The sequence below is a fragment of the Helianthus annuus genome, chromosome 11, assembly GCF_002127325.2.
Source record: "Helianthus annuus cultivar XRQ/B chromosome 11, HanXRQr2.0-SUNRISE, whole genome shotgun sequence".
Taxonomy (NCBI): Eukaryota; Viridiplantae; Streptophyta; class Magnoliopsida; order Asterales; family Asteraceae; genus Helianthus; species Helianthus annuus.
In genome coordinates this window covers 23,272,831-23,286,575 of record NC_035443.2, presented here as the reverse complement: position 1 = coordinate 23,286,575, position 13,745 = coordinate 23,272,831, and the positions used below count along the sequence as shown (strand labels likewise).

At 38.4% G+C, this 13,745-nt stretch overlaps 1 protein-coding gene across 1 annotated transcript; it reads left to right on the top strand.

The window, feature by feature from the left end:
* The first annotated feature begins 3,414 nt into the window (after positions 1-3,414).
* On the top strand, positions 3,415-6,880 carry LOC110929249 (G-type lectin S-receptor-like serine/threonine-protein kinase At4g27290). The gene is made up of 7 exons (XM_022172388.2): positions 3,415-4,815; positions 4,959-5,114; positions 5,220-5,359; positions 5,569-5,779; positions 5,894-6,131; positions 6,231-6,381; positions 6,459-6,880. The coding sequence occupies exons 1-7, from the start codon at positions 3,495-3,497 to the stop codon at positions 6,765-6,767; spliced, it is 2,526 nt and encodes an 841-aa protein (XP_022028080.1). The 5' UTR covers positions 3,415-3,494; the 3' UTR covers positions 6,768-6,880.
* Positions 6,881-13,745: the final 6,865 nt, after the last annotated feature.

The window sequence follows — 13,745 nt, the reverse complement described above, 5'->3', positions numbered from 1 at the left end:
AAACACATTATTTCACCTACAAGTTTCTAAGCCTCATGTATAACATGCAAAGCTAGTAAACCTTATGACAAAGTTTCATGCCATTTTAGCATATCAAATAACATTATTTTTAATGTTTATAATCTGATCATAATTCATTTTTGTCATATCATTACATTCTCATTACTTCATGATCATTTATCAAGATGCATGCTTATGTACAAGCATCTAATGCATGCATGTCACAACATCATCATGTCCCACATGAACTTAAATGCATCTATACGGCTATACCCATCTCAAATTCATGTTCAATATTCAAAGTCATCTTCATCATATCTTCATCATATTATCATCTAATCATGTTTACATACATGCAAAATATACTTCCATTTATGAACATATGACAAAATTACCCACATGCATGTGTATATATATACACACATATACATACACGACCATATACATATATGTGTATATGGTTCCAAAAACTTATTTTCATATCATTCTTTATTCATAGAACTTCCTACCAAATCATCACTTGATCATGCATGCATTTCACTTTCAAAAATTAAATCAAACAAAAATCAATCAAAATCAAAACTCAACTCAAATACACATGTAGACACACACTCACGGCTATACATACACATACAAATACATTCATTTTTATTTTCTTTGAAAACCCATTTGTTTTAAGAATTCAAGTTTGTGAAACATTCCAAGATTTAAGAGAAACCTTCCAACATCATGAACATTACTAAGAATCAAGAATATGTTTTAGAAAATAAATTTTATACCCTCAAGATTCAAGTGGGTTTTTGATAAGATTTTGATGTTATGGAGCTTGTTTCTTCTTGGAATCACCTTGAAATCATTCTTGGATCATCAAAACAACTTGGAAACACCTTGGAAAGAACTTGGATCTTCAAGAACTAGGTTAAATTCGAAAATGGTGAAGAGAGAGAGAGGGGTGTTCGGCCGTGTATTGTAGAGAGAGAGAGAGAGAGATTTTTGTGTTTTGATTTCTTTTCTTGGGTTTTGCAAGATATGGGGGATTTTAGAGACATGGAAAATGCCAACTTCATTTGCATGGACAACAAGTGTCATATGGAAGAGAGAGGTGGGCTTAAAAGCCACCACCCATGACTTTCTCTCTCCTACACATGATTTCACACACACACACATATATACATATATGTAAACTTAGTATTAAAACAGGTATTATACTGGATATCGGGTATTTTATCTAGCGTTTTAACCCGTTTTAACGCGTTTTAAATTATTTTTAACACTCTATAAAAATAAACTCACCCAAAATATTATTGAACAATATTTTGTTTGCCGGGACTGGTGACGTTGTTGGTATTTGGCAATATGCGTGCTGTGCTGCACGGTACGCGCTTAAAATCGCAAAAATAGGGATTTATGCGTTTTTATTTATTTTTATCATTCTAAAGTGATAAACTCATCAAATTATTACTAAAATGATTATCAGTTGCCTTGACAGGCTGTGTTGACAGTATTTTGTCGGTATACGCGCTGCATCGCGCGGTACGTGCTTAAACTCGAAAAATAGAGTTTCTTAGCGTTTTAATTTATTTTTCCTCACGAATATGATTAAAATTATTATTCTAATCATAACAGACTATTTTTAGGATTTTAACACTGATCGGGTGGTCACCGACGTTCGTTTCGCATTTTAACCGTTACGCGACAAGCGTTTATCTTACCGTTGCCAACATAATTTTTACCAAAGTTTAAATTTACCAACTCATTAATTCCACAAATAAATATCATAATCAGTCAAATAGGGCCTTTTATCTATTCACAACACATGTTATAATTGTACGGTACGGCCTGAAAAGCCGGGTGTCACATATATTGATCAATTCAGTTTAAAGGACGATACTATCTGAAATATGCTTACCATGTTACAAAAAACCACAACACTTTGTCCATTGATATTAATACCTCTTACTTTCTTTTCCGGCTATGCTTAGGTCACTCGCATTGTCAATAACCCCCGCTCTCCTATCCGTCTTCTTCGCCATCAATAGAGTGGCAATCCCCTGCTCATGTTTACCAAACCCTAATTGAACAGATCTTTAATAAAATGAATTGAACTTGGATGAACAATTTGATACCCTAATTGAACACATCTATAATTATAACTTATAATAGAAGATCAAGAACTAATAATTGATTCACACAACAAAACTACGAACTAAACAAAGCCCTAAATCATTCATGCCTGAGCACAATTACGAACAACAGCCTTAAAATTAGAAGAATGGTTATAATTACACGATCGAGCCGGTGGCGGACGAATCCTGCAAGCGATTTCTCCAATTTCGCTATTGGTAGCTTCTCGATCTTCCGATTATTTTGCTCGCTGTTGCTTATATTCATTGCTGAAGATGACAATTGTAATTGCGTGTGTGATTGAGGAGGAGTTGGATCGATCGCTACGAGCATGTAGTATCGAAAAGCGGAGGTTAATTTCAGCAGAGTTCCATCGAGATCCACCGTGACTGACCGATGGTTGATGGCGGAGGCATTACATATCTCTCCATAAAACTGACTTTCTCTCTCTAGAATCATGTATGTGACTGAATGAAGGGGAAGGATAAGGTGTTGGTTTTAAATGTGGCATGGTGTTTGTTACTTAGGGCAAAAAAAATTGTGAATCGTAGGAGGAGAGGAAGGGTTTTATCTGTTGTCATAACTTTTTATTTTTATTTTTTTATAGGTAATAGTTTGGTCATAAATTAGTAGCAAATTGCTATTTTGCTACGCATTTCCCACTCAAAAATTAAAATAATAGTTTTAATTAGATTTGTGTTGTTATTATGTAGCACACTTGTTTCAAAAATTATGTTTTTATTTTCGTCAAAATTGCGTCGCAAATGTGTCAGAATTTACTACACATTTTTTTTGCGTAGGAAATTTCCGTAGCAAATGATCACCTTTTCTAGTAGTGATTTGAGAAATATGATCTGATTTATTTTTGGACCAAAATGACAATAAACGTGAAATCACAAGGACCCAGATGCAAAAGATTTCAAATTTGGACAAAAGTGACAAAAGTGATTAAACCTCAGAGACCAAAATGGCAGTTTACTCTTACACTTTTGTATCCAAATAAATAAAACTAGTAAGTGGCGGCAAAAAAAAGGCGACAATCGGTTTTATATTGTTTTTGGGGCTTATTTACAGCCCTGAATTTTCTATTTTTCTCATGCCCTGTGGAGCATGTGTAATTATTTCTTAGAGATGAGATAATAACGTTCTATCAACTAATCCACAATTAAATTCAGTAAAAATAGCAATCAAACATTAATGTTGGATGTCCACTTGTTAAATAATTCATTAGTGTAAATACAGTGCGTCAATGGTCACTAAATGCTTGGCCATACGCTGTGTCGTCTCATTAATGTAGGGATAAATGAATGGGCCTTGAATATAACTGTATTTGAACTGTATTATGATTTAAGTACCACTCGGAATACAACATGCTAAAATCAATGGTTGCTGAAAACAAAGCAGGAACTCAAATCTTGATGGAGGGAGTAGCCGTACTTCTGTTTTGCTTTCTTTTTGTTCACAAAAGCTACTGTGCTGAACTCCGCACCATTTCAGATTCAAGTTTTCTGACAGATGAAGACACTTTGGTCTCGGCTGGCGGAATTTTTGAACTCGGATTTTTTAAGCCAGGTATCTCTGAGAACAGATATCTCGGTATCTGGTATAAGAATATCTCTGTTAGAACGGTGGTTTGGGTTGCAAACAGAGACCACCCGCTCCTTGGTGCATCACCGCTTGTGTTAAAGATTGCTGATCAAGGAATTCTCGGTCTCTTCAACAATAAGAGTATGGTTTGGTCATCTAACATAATGACATCAAGAAACACAACTGCAAAGCTTTGGGACAATGGAAATCTAGTTGTGATTGACCAAGAGAGGAAGGTTATCTGGCAGAGTTTTGATTACCCAACCGATACTCTTCTAGCTGGCATGAAGATAGGGAGAGATTACTTGAGGAGCAAGGAATGGCAACTATCATCATGGAAGAGTAGTCAAGATCCGGCTCCAGGTGAATGGACATGTGGCGCTGACACACACGGTTATCCTGAAAGCAAACTAAAACAAGGGGCATTGGTCAAATTCCGGGGTACACCATGGATAAATCAATCATTTGGTGGTTTTTATGTATTGGGCAAGTACATGAATGCACCCTTTACCTACGATGTGATTATCAATGACGATGAGGTGTCTATTGCTTATAATCTTGAACAAAGTTATAATTTACTGCCAAGGACCACGATGAATTCTTCTGGGCGTCTAGAAAATTGGGTGTGGGTAGAAGACGGCAGAGGTTGGCAGACTGTCATCGCATACCCGAGAGGTGTCTGTGACACATACAACATTTGTAATGCTTATGGAACCTGCAACATTAGTTTGATCCAAAAACCTTGTACTTGCTTGGATGAGAAAAGGTTTGTGCCCAAAAACCAAAAGGCCTGGGACACAGGTGACTGGTCAGGTGGTTGTATTCGGCAAACACCATTGGAATGCAAAAATGGATTAGAAGGATTTATCAAGTATTCTAATGTAAAATTGCCAGACACAGAAAATACATGGTTTAACATGAGCATGACTCTAGAAAAATGTCACACAAAGTGCTTAGAGAATTGTACTTGTATGGCTTATGCAAATCCAGACAATAGTCGAAGCATCTGCTTGCTTTGGTTCAGTGACCTTCTAGACATCCAAGTGTTACCCGAAGGCAGTGGCGGTCCTGATATTTTTGTGAGGATGGCTTCATCTGAATTAGGTATAAGTTTGTAGTTATACAGTCTCCAATAGAATGTATTATGATATGGCTACTCTTTGCTCAGTATAAGGCACTTTCTATTTGTGCATTATTGCTCCATGCTTGCTTTTAACTTCATGGTTATGTGAATCCATATCTGGCAGATTCTCAATCAATTTCCAAAAAGAAGCAGGGAGGAGCAAACATTAGAATCATCTTACTTGTAATTATTCCGGGTGTTCTTCTCATAGGCTTGACTAGCGCTACATGGTTGTGTTATGCGCGAAGAAAAAGGAATCAAGCCAAACCAACTGGTAAAGGTAAAAAGTTGTTAGATCCCAGTAAACTTTAGTAATAAATACTGTGAATAGAAGTGCTCTTCAACAGATTTTTCACGTGCGAAGTCTGTTTTTCCAAATTTGTAGAGGAAATCTTGAATGCATCTAAAAGTCAGGGAGAAAACATGGAGCAAGCATTATTTAGCTTCTCTACCATTGCTAATGCCACTGCCAATTTTTCACCTGAAAACAAAATTGGAGAGGGTGGATTTGGACCAGTTTATAAGGTAACCACTATATGCAAATAAATGTAAAGGATCCATAAAATTGAAGTTGCATTTAAAATGCCTTTGTATAAGTAGCATTGTCAGTCCTCATGCATGATAAGAAAACGAACCAATGCAGTGTAAGCAAGGAACATAGACAAAAAATATCGGCAGGGAAGTTACGTTTGCTGGTTGTATTCCTTTTTACATTGCAAATGGTAATTTTTCAGGGTATGCTAGAAGAAGGACAAGAGATCGCAGTCAAACGTCTCTCCAAAAATTCAAGTCAAGGACTTGATGAGTTCAAGAACGAAGTCGTCTTCATTTCTAAACTTCAACACCGAAATCTTGTGAAGCTTCTTGGCTGTTGCATAGAGGGAGATGAGAAGCTGTTGATCTATGAGTACATGCCAAATAAAAGCTTGGACTCATTTATTTTCGGTAAGAATCATACATACACAAACTACAAGATTCCTTTCATTATATACATTGGTCTAGATTTCGGAACTTTTGTTAGCAAGAAACAAAACATTACTAAACCAACATGTTGGCCAGACAAAACTCAAAGTGTGCTTCTTGATTGGACAAAGCGTTTCAACATTATCAAAGGAATTGCTCGAGGACTTGTATACCTGCATCAAGATTCTAGATTAAGAATCATCCATAGAGATCTTAAAGCTAGCAACATTTTACTAGATCAGGATATGAACCCTAAGATATCAGACTTCGGCTTAGCTAGATGTTTTGGCGGAAACGAGACCGAAGTCAACACAGAAAGAGTTGTTGGCACATAGTAAGCCATGGAACCAACTATTCATTTTTTTTTCTTTTTTTTTTTTGTTGAATCCATATGTATTCTCTTTTGAGCATTTTGTTGTGTGCATGCCTGCAGTGGTTACATGTCCCCGGAGTACGCTCTAGATGGTCTTTTCTCAATAAAGTCGGATGTATTTAGCTTTGGCGTCTTGCTTCTGGAGATTGTGAGTGGCAAGAGAAATAGAGGATTTGTTCAATCTGAAAAAGAGTCTAACTTTATAGCACATGTATGTTCACTAATCACAAACCATGTATGGCTTCACTTCATTATGCGAAATCTAATTAACTTTCAAACTGTTTTAAGGTATGGAGTCTCTATAATGAAGGCAGGTCATTGGATTTAGTTGATACAAGTTGCACTGAATCCTGTCATCCTGATGAAGTCATAAGATCAATCAAGGTTGGGTTGTTATGTGTTCAACACAATGCTGGAGACAGGCCACACATGTCTTCAGTAATGATGATGCTCAGTGGTGAGGGGGAACCCCCACAACCTAAGCAGCCATCATTTTTTATGGAAAGCCAGTTGCCTAGAGCAAATTTCTCTTCAAGTACCAATTACACAGGAGGTTCAATAAACGATTGTACTATCACAGAGGTATATGCTCGATAGAAAACTTTATTTTCTATGAGGTATTATTGGCATCTGGTTTTAAAATAAAGGGCGGTAAATACTGTGTGTTGTTTTAAAATGGTAATACGATCGTAGTATAGTGTGGTTGTTTATGTTTATGCATCGTTAGTTTGTTGTGTAAAATATGTAATCAAATAAATACAATGTAACTTTTTTATTGATAGACTTGATGCAGTACAACAACTAGTACAACAACTGAAATTTTGACTACAATCCGAGTACAATATTGATTATAGACTCCGTAATTTTGAAACCTATATAAATACCCATCGTCTAGCCCATGAATCATTGCATGTAGGGTTGCGATGCTTTAAGGCATCGATTCAAAAATCACCTACATAAGCCACGCGATCTTTGAAGGTTACAATCTTATGATATCCACACCACTTTATGGTGATGGTGATGGTGATGGTGATGGTGATGGTGATAATGGTGATGGTGATGGTGATGAGATGATAGTGATGGTGATAGTGATGGCGACGACGATGGCGGTGGTGGCGGCGGCGGCGGTGGTGGTCGTGGTAATGGTGGTAGTAGTGGTAGTGGCAGTTGCGGTCGTAGTCGCAGTCGCAGTCGCAGTGGTAGTGGTAGTCATAGTGGTAAGGGTAGTGATACTCGTAGTAATGGTAGTGGTAATGATAGTAATAGTAGTCATAGTAGTGGTAGTAGTAGTTGTGGAGGAAATAGCCGTCGTGGTAGCAATAGCGATAGGGTTTAGGGTTTAGCGTAGCGGTAGTGGTCGCGGTAGTAGTCATGGTATAAATACATGAAACTGAGGCATAAATATATGAAACTGAGTTATAAATACATGAAATTTATGTATAAATATACGAAATGGAGGTATAAAATATGAATTATATGAACTAAAGATATAAAAGCTAGTAATATATAGAAATATGACTTGTTCGATTTGGTTTGGGTTAATTTTGGTTAAATAAAGGTACAAAAAAACCATAATTGGTTTTTGGTTAATTCGGTCTTCTTCGGTTGTTTTCAATTATTTCAACATTTTTGTTAATTTTTGTTCCATTTTGTTTAACGATTCAGTTATTACTCACTATTACACTGTGTTGGTGCACTTGTGTCTGTACTTTGTCTGCATTCGGTCACGATGTAAACGATGTCCGTGTCAGTCCTGTAAGTTGACCAAGTCAACCGTCCTCCTGGTTTGACTTGGTAAACAGTTAGAAAGATGGTAGTCTGTCTCGAAGGATAAGGGATCGAAGGATAATGTGGATCCTTCGATCTCCTCGAAAGATATGCTTCGGCTGATAGACCTCGAAGGATCATCCTTCGAGGTCCTTGCTGATCCTTCGAGAGCATTGCATTCGAAAGATGATCCTTCGGACCATCCATCGAATCCTTCGAGCAAGACCTGCTGTGTATGGGTATAAATACCCATGCAGTGTGTTGTGTTCATAGAGATACTTAGTGAGACACTCCCACAGAGACAGAAAGATAGAGCTGAGAGCATTCTGTCCGAAACACACACACACATAGTGAGAGTTTGCAAGTTAGATTTGTAAACATTGTGCTTGTAACCGGAACCTTCATACGTATTAATACAGTGGTGTTAATCGGTGAACTCTTGTGTGTTTGTTTCTCTTCTTGCTTCATCTCGGTTTGCTTACTAGCTTGGATTCCGCACTCGCTAGTAGGTTTGTATAACAAGGTTTAGGTTCGTCATCCTCCGTGAAAGGGACCTACAAGTGGTATCAGAGCCTTGGCTCTTTACCTTGTTTAAAACCGGGTTGTTCGAGTTCTTGGTGTTTTTGGACACTAGGTTTAGCACCCGTTTTGGTGGTTTTTCTTGCATCTTAAAACTGAAAAAACGAGTTCTAAACTTTCGGGAGTGTTCAAGGTTGGGTTGGGTAACTTGAAAAGTTGTTTTTAAGTGTCTTTGTGTTTTCCGGCCATATTTCCGGTTAAGGATTCCGGTGACTGGTTTGGGGATAAGGTTATCCATTTTGGGAAATTTTTCAAAGTTGGTGGGAAAGGTACAGCCTGCACATCCCTTTCTGCCGAAAGTTGACTTACCTACCCATCACCTTTTCACCAACCTGTCACATCCGCGTCAGTGTGTCAGAAGGTCTCGAAAGATATCTTTCGACATCGAAAGACCATCTTTCGATCAAGGAAGGCTCGAAAGATAATCATCTTTCGACCCATCCTTCGAAGTCAAAGATCTATCCTTCGAACCAGGGAATCTTCTCGAAAGTTAGTTGTCCGAAAGATAAGGATTCATCTCGAAAGATAAGGATCTTTCATTGTGAATCTTTCGAGATCAGTATTCGAGAGATAAATATCTTTCGAATTGTGAATCTTTCGTGATAATTGCTCGAAAGATAAGGATCTTTCATTGTGAATCTTTCGAAGACTTTGCTCGAAACTCAACAGTAATCTTTCGATCACTGTTGATCCTTCGAACAAATCTTGATCTTTCGAACAAGTCTTGTATCTTTCGATTTGTGTCTGTGTACACTTGACAGTTTATGCTTGTGTAGATTCTCAATTAATATTTGATCAAAATGAGCTGTACAAGTCCATGGGATTGGAGTTTGGACTCACGATCCAATCAAGAGTTAGTCACTGCTGCAGATTGGGCAAAGAGTATGTTACCTTCTCCATCAATCAGTCCAAGTCAATGGGCTTTGGTATCCAATCAAAGTCAAAGCATTCAAAACCTTTTAATCAGTGAAAGCGAAACGGGCAGTAACAATCGTCCACCAAAGCTAAATCATATGAATGAGTTTCCATCATGGAAAAACCGATTTCACACGTATGTCCAAGGGCAAAGCACCGATCTTTGGACGTGTTTCATCAATGCATTCAATGAAAATCTGGAGACTGCTGCGTCCACTTCTGAGGGTTATGCCAATATGCTTGAAAAAGACAAGAAGGCTTATGAATTGGAGAAAAAGGCCTTTGCCACACTTACTCAAGCACTCAACAAAGACATCTACCATCAATTCTCATACTAAGCACTCAACAAAGACATCTACCATCAATTCTCATACTGCAAGTCTACGAAAGCATTGTGGGATTGTTTAGTAGCTAGAGGAGAAGGCAATGCAGCTGCTCGAAAGTCTCGGCATGATTTGTTGAAGAAAGAGTTTGAATCTTTTCAGTTTTTGGAAAACGAGACTCTGAATGATATGACCACACGTTTCTATCATTTGATTAGTGAAATGTGTGCTTATGGAGTGGTCTCTACTCAACAAGACATGGTGAGTAGGTTTGCTGACGCCTTACCTCCAAAGTGGAGCTCTTTCATTGAGTTGTTGAAGCATACTGGAACTCTAGATCAAGTCAACATCTATGAGTTCATTCAGAAACTGGAACACAAAAATGATGAAGAAATCAGGAAAGCCAGGAGAGCTCCCGCCCCTCAAAATACAGAAATGTATCTTTCGGGTTTCGATGCTCTAGCAAGAGCAGCTGCAGCCCAGCAACCTAAACTGCAGACTGCATTTGTCTCCAACACAAGTTCCTTTCCTTTTCCTCAGTCAACAGCTGCTCCACCACAACCTCAATTTGATCTGAGGTCTTACATTCCTGTCCCAACACAGCCACAACCACAACCTCAACAACAACAACAACAGCAAGCTCATTATGCAAGCAATCCTAAACCTCAACCCCAAAATCCTAACACAATCCGAGTCGACAATTCAAATCTTTCACACCTTAGCATTGAAGTTGCTAAGGAGCATATGGAAATTATCAACACCATGGTCAGTGCTTACTGTGGTTTGGTAGCAGGTCAGCTTGGAAACATCAACATGACCAATGAAGACTACCAACAGATCGACAAGGAAGAAATGGAGTTGATGGATATTAAGTGGGCTTTTGCAAGTGCGGTTAGAAGGGCCAAAGACTTCATGGCTCGTACTGGTAGAACTTCGTTGGAAGGAAAGAAAGATACGAAGTATGGGTTTGATATCAACGCCGTTACATGCTTCAACTGTGGAAATAAAGGGCACTTCAAACGTGAGTGTACTCTACCAACAAAACACGGCAATCACAACCCCTTCAGAAACCAGACGAATGTGAATGCCCAACAAGAAAACCGTGAACGGAGGATGGTGGCAGTGAATAACAATCAGGGACAGCCTGGAACTACAAATCACAATCGGGCTTTGGCTGTTCAAGCTGATGAAGGATGTGACTGGTCAGTGCAGTTTGGTGAAGGTGATCAGGGAAGTGGAACTGCTTTGTATGCTAAGGTCATCGAGCATGTTCATAAAGAAGAGTCTTCTGGAAGTGATGACAGTTCTGGTTATTCTGGAAGTTCGGATGAAGAAGGCTCTGTTTCTGGGGATAATCACTCAGAGCCTGATGAGAAGGAAGAAGGAGATGATGATATTCAAGATCTACTGAATGAAGCTGATGAGCTTAAATGTCAGAAATCAATTCTGATTAGGAAGGCTGCTACTGCATCAAAGGAAATGGAGAAGCTATTTTCTGAAGATGGAGCTTTTTCTTTTCAAACTGCCTTCATGGCAAATGGTTCAGCCTCTACTAGTCAGGTAAATTCTGAACCTCCTGCTCCTAGTGTGTGTAAATCATGTGCAGATATGAAGCTTGAATCAGAAAAGCTTCATAGTCATAACCAGAATTTGGTTATTGAACTGTCGAAATGCATAGAGGCAAACATGGCTTTAACTCGGAATGAAAAAGAATTTAGATCTGTAATAGAAACATTAAAGAAAGATGTGTCCGAGGTTAACAAAGTAGTTTACCACAAGCAAGTGAGTATAAATGAATATATTAACATTGTGGAAGAAACTAAAAAGCAATTAGCCATTGCCCAATGCGAACATGATGCGATCAAACAGAAATTGGATAGTTATTCTAACTCCCAATTTGTGCTTGATCACATCATCGATGTTCAACAACCAAAGGGAAATCAGAAAGGCATAGGGTATAATAAATGTCCCCCCCCCCCGTTGATGAACAATTATACCAAGATGCCTGATGAAGAGGAAATGCCTCGGTATGAACCCAGTGTGCCTCTAGATGTCGAGGAATTTGCTACTGGCCTAGGGTTCAAGCCGGAAAATTCATCTTCTAAGCAACCAGAAACGTCATCATCCGTGAAGCAAAGTCCTCCAATCATTGAGGACTATGATTCTTCAGATGATGAACCAGATGTGAATGACAAGGATGAATCATTTGATGAAACAAAAGGAGTAGAAATTCCAATTGAGAATCATATTCTTTGTGATCCTCCTACTCTTGTTGTGCAACCTGTTCAGAAACAAGTGATTAATCATGTCAAAGTTGATGAGACATGTGTGTCTACTGTTAAAAGCAGTAATGTGTTGTATACACTGGTTGGAGATAATAAAATCTACTCAGATCATGTTTTCCCAATTAAAAATGTAAATAAATCTTTGATTGACAAAGTCTTTGAAGACAACACAAACAAATTTTTGGGAAAAACACTTCCGGGAATTGTGGTAACACAATGTGATCCAATTCCTAAGGCTGAGATTAGAAAACAGTTTGGTAATCAAAAATCTCCAACCACTCAACAACCTACTGCTTCTAAGGGTAAACAACAACAACGAGCTCCAAAGTCAAAGGCTAAGGTTGAATCAAAAGGAGCTCGTTACACGAAGAAAGGAAAAGATGTTAAATTTGTAGCATCAAAAGGTACAGATAAAATTGAGACTTTTGAAAACAAATCAAACACTGATTTTGTACAACAAGTCAAGATTTTGAAACGTAACAGTGATAACAATTACACCCAACACACAAACGGGTGTGATGAAAGAGCAAGTACCTCAGGTTCTACAGGTTCAACATCTGGTAGTCGATCAAGTTCTCCTAAGTCTGTTGAAAGGAGAACTTGTTTCAAATGTGGAGAAATTGGGCACATTATCAGAAACTGCCCAAATGCTCCGAAGAAGAAATTTGTTGAGAAAGCTCCACCTGAAACAGTTCGCCCTCAACGTCGGTCAGTTTCACCTAAACATGATAAACGAACTGTAAAAGAACAAGAAACTAAACAACGACGTAAAAACATGAAAACTGTTGAAATAGCTTTAAAATCTGAAGTTAAAACAGTTCAAAAGGAACCAAGAGTGTCACAACCTGTAAAACCAGAATCTTCAAAAACTGGTAGGCAAAAACGAACTTGGTTACCTAAGTCGGGTGACAATTCAGGGGGAACAGTTGTTCTTGAAAACCATCAAGAGATCGAGCTCACGTTTCGTGATGCTAAGGGACGACCCAAGACCACTAAGGCTTGGGTCCCCATTCTCAACTGATGTGTTTAATTGACATGTGCAGGATGTTCTAGGAGGAACTATTAATAGTCATTGGATTGTTGATAGTGGAGCATCCAGGCACATGACTGGCGACTTACGGCTCCTATACGACGTGAGAAATATTAGAGGAGGGTATGTTGCTTTTGCGGGTGACAAAGGCGGTTTTATCACTGGAGAGGGAAGTATCTCCAATGGCATCGTCTGCTTTGATAAGATCAATTATGTGAAGCAAATTGATCACAATCTTCTCAGTGTGTCGCAAATCTGCGATAAGAAATTCACCGTGCATTTTGATGATGCCGGCTGCTATGTGCTTAAACCTGGATTCAAAATTCCACAAGAATGGATTCTCTTATCGGCTCCGAGAGTTAATGATCTTTATATTCTCGACATGAGCCAAGCGATTACAACATCTGCACAAGTCACTTGCTTTGTCTCGAAAGCCACAGAAAAGGAGTCTATATCTTGGCACAGAAGAATGGGACACATTCACTTGAGAAAGATGAACCATTTGGTGAAAAATAATCTTGTGAATGGTGTGCCTGTGAGAAGTTTTCATCTACAAGATATCTGTGTCTCGTGCCAAAAAGGGAAGCAAACAAAGAAGTCTCACCCTTTGAAGAAAATCAACACTGTCAGCATGCCTCTCGAACGTCTTCATATGGACCTTTTTGGACCTATGAAG

What these genes read in the sequence shown, in the direction of transcription:
- LOC110929249 (XM_022172388.2), top strand. Translation starts at nt 3,495, where the DNA reads ATGCTAAAATCAATGGTTGCTGAAAACAAAGCAGGAACTCAAATCTTG. An exon ending in GATGGCTTCATCTGAATTAG is followed by an intron (nt 4,816 to 4,958) that starts GTATAAGTTTGT and finishes CATATCTGGCAG; the next exon opens with ATTCTCAATCAATTTCCAAA. An exon ending in GAAAGAGTTGTTGGCACATA is followed by an intron (nt 6,132 to 6,230) that starts GTAAGCCATGGA and finishes GCATGCCTGCAG; the next exon opens with TGGTTACATGTCCCCGGAGT.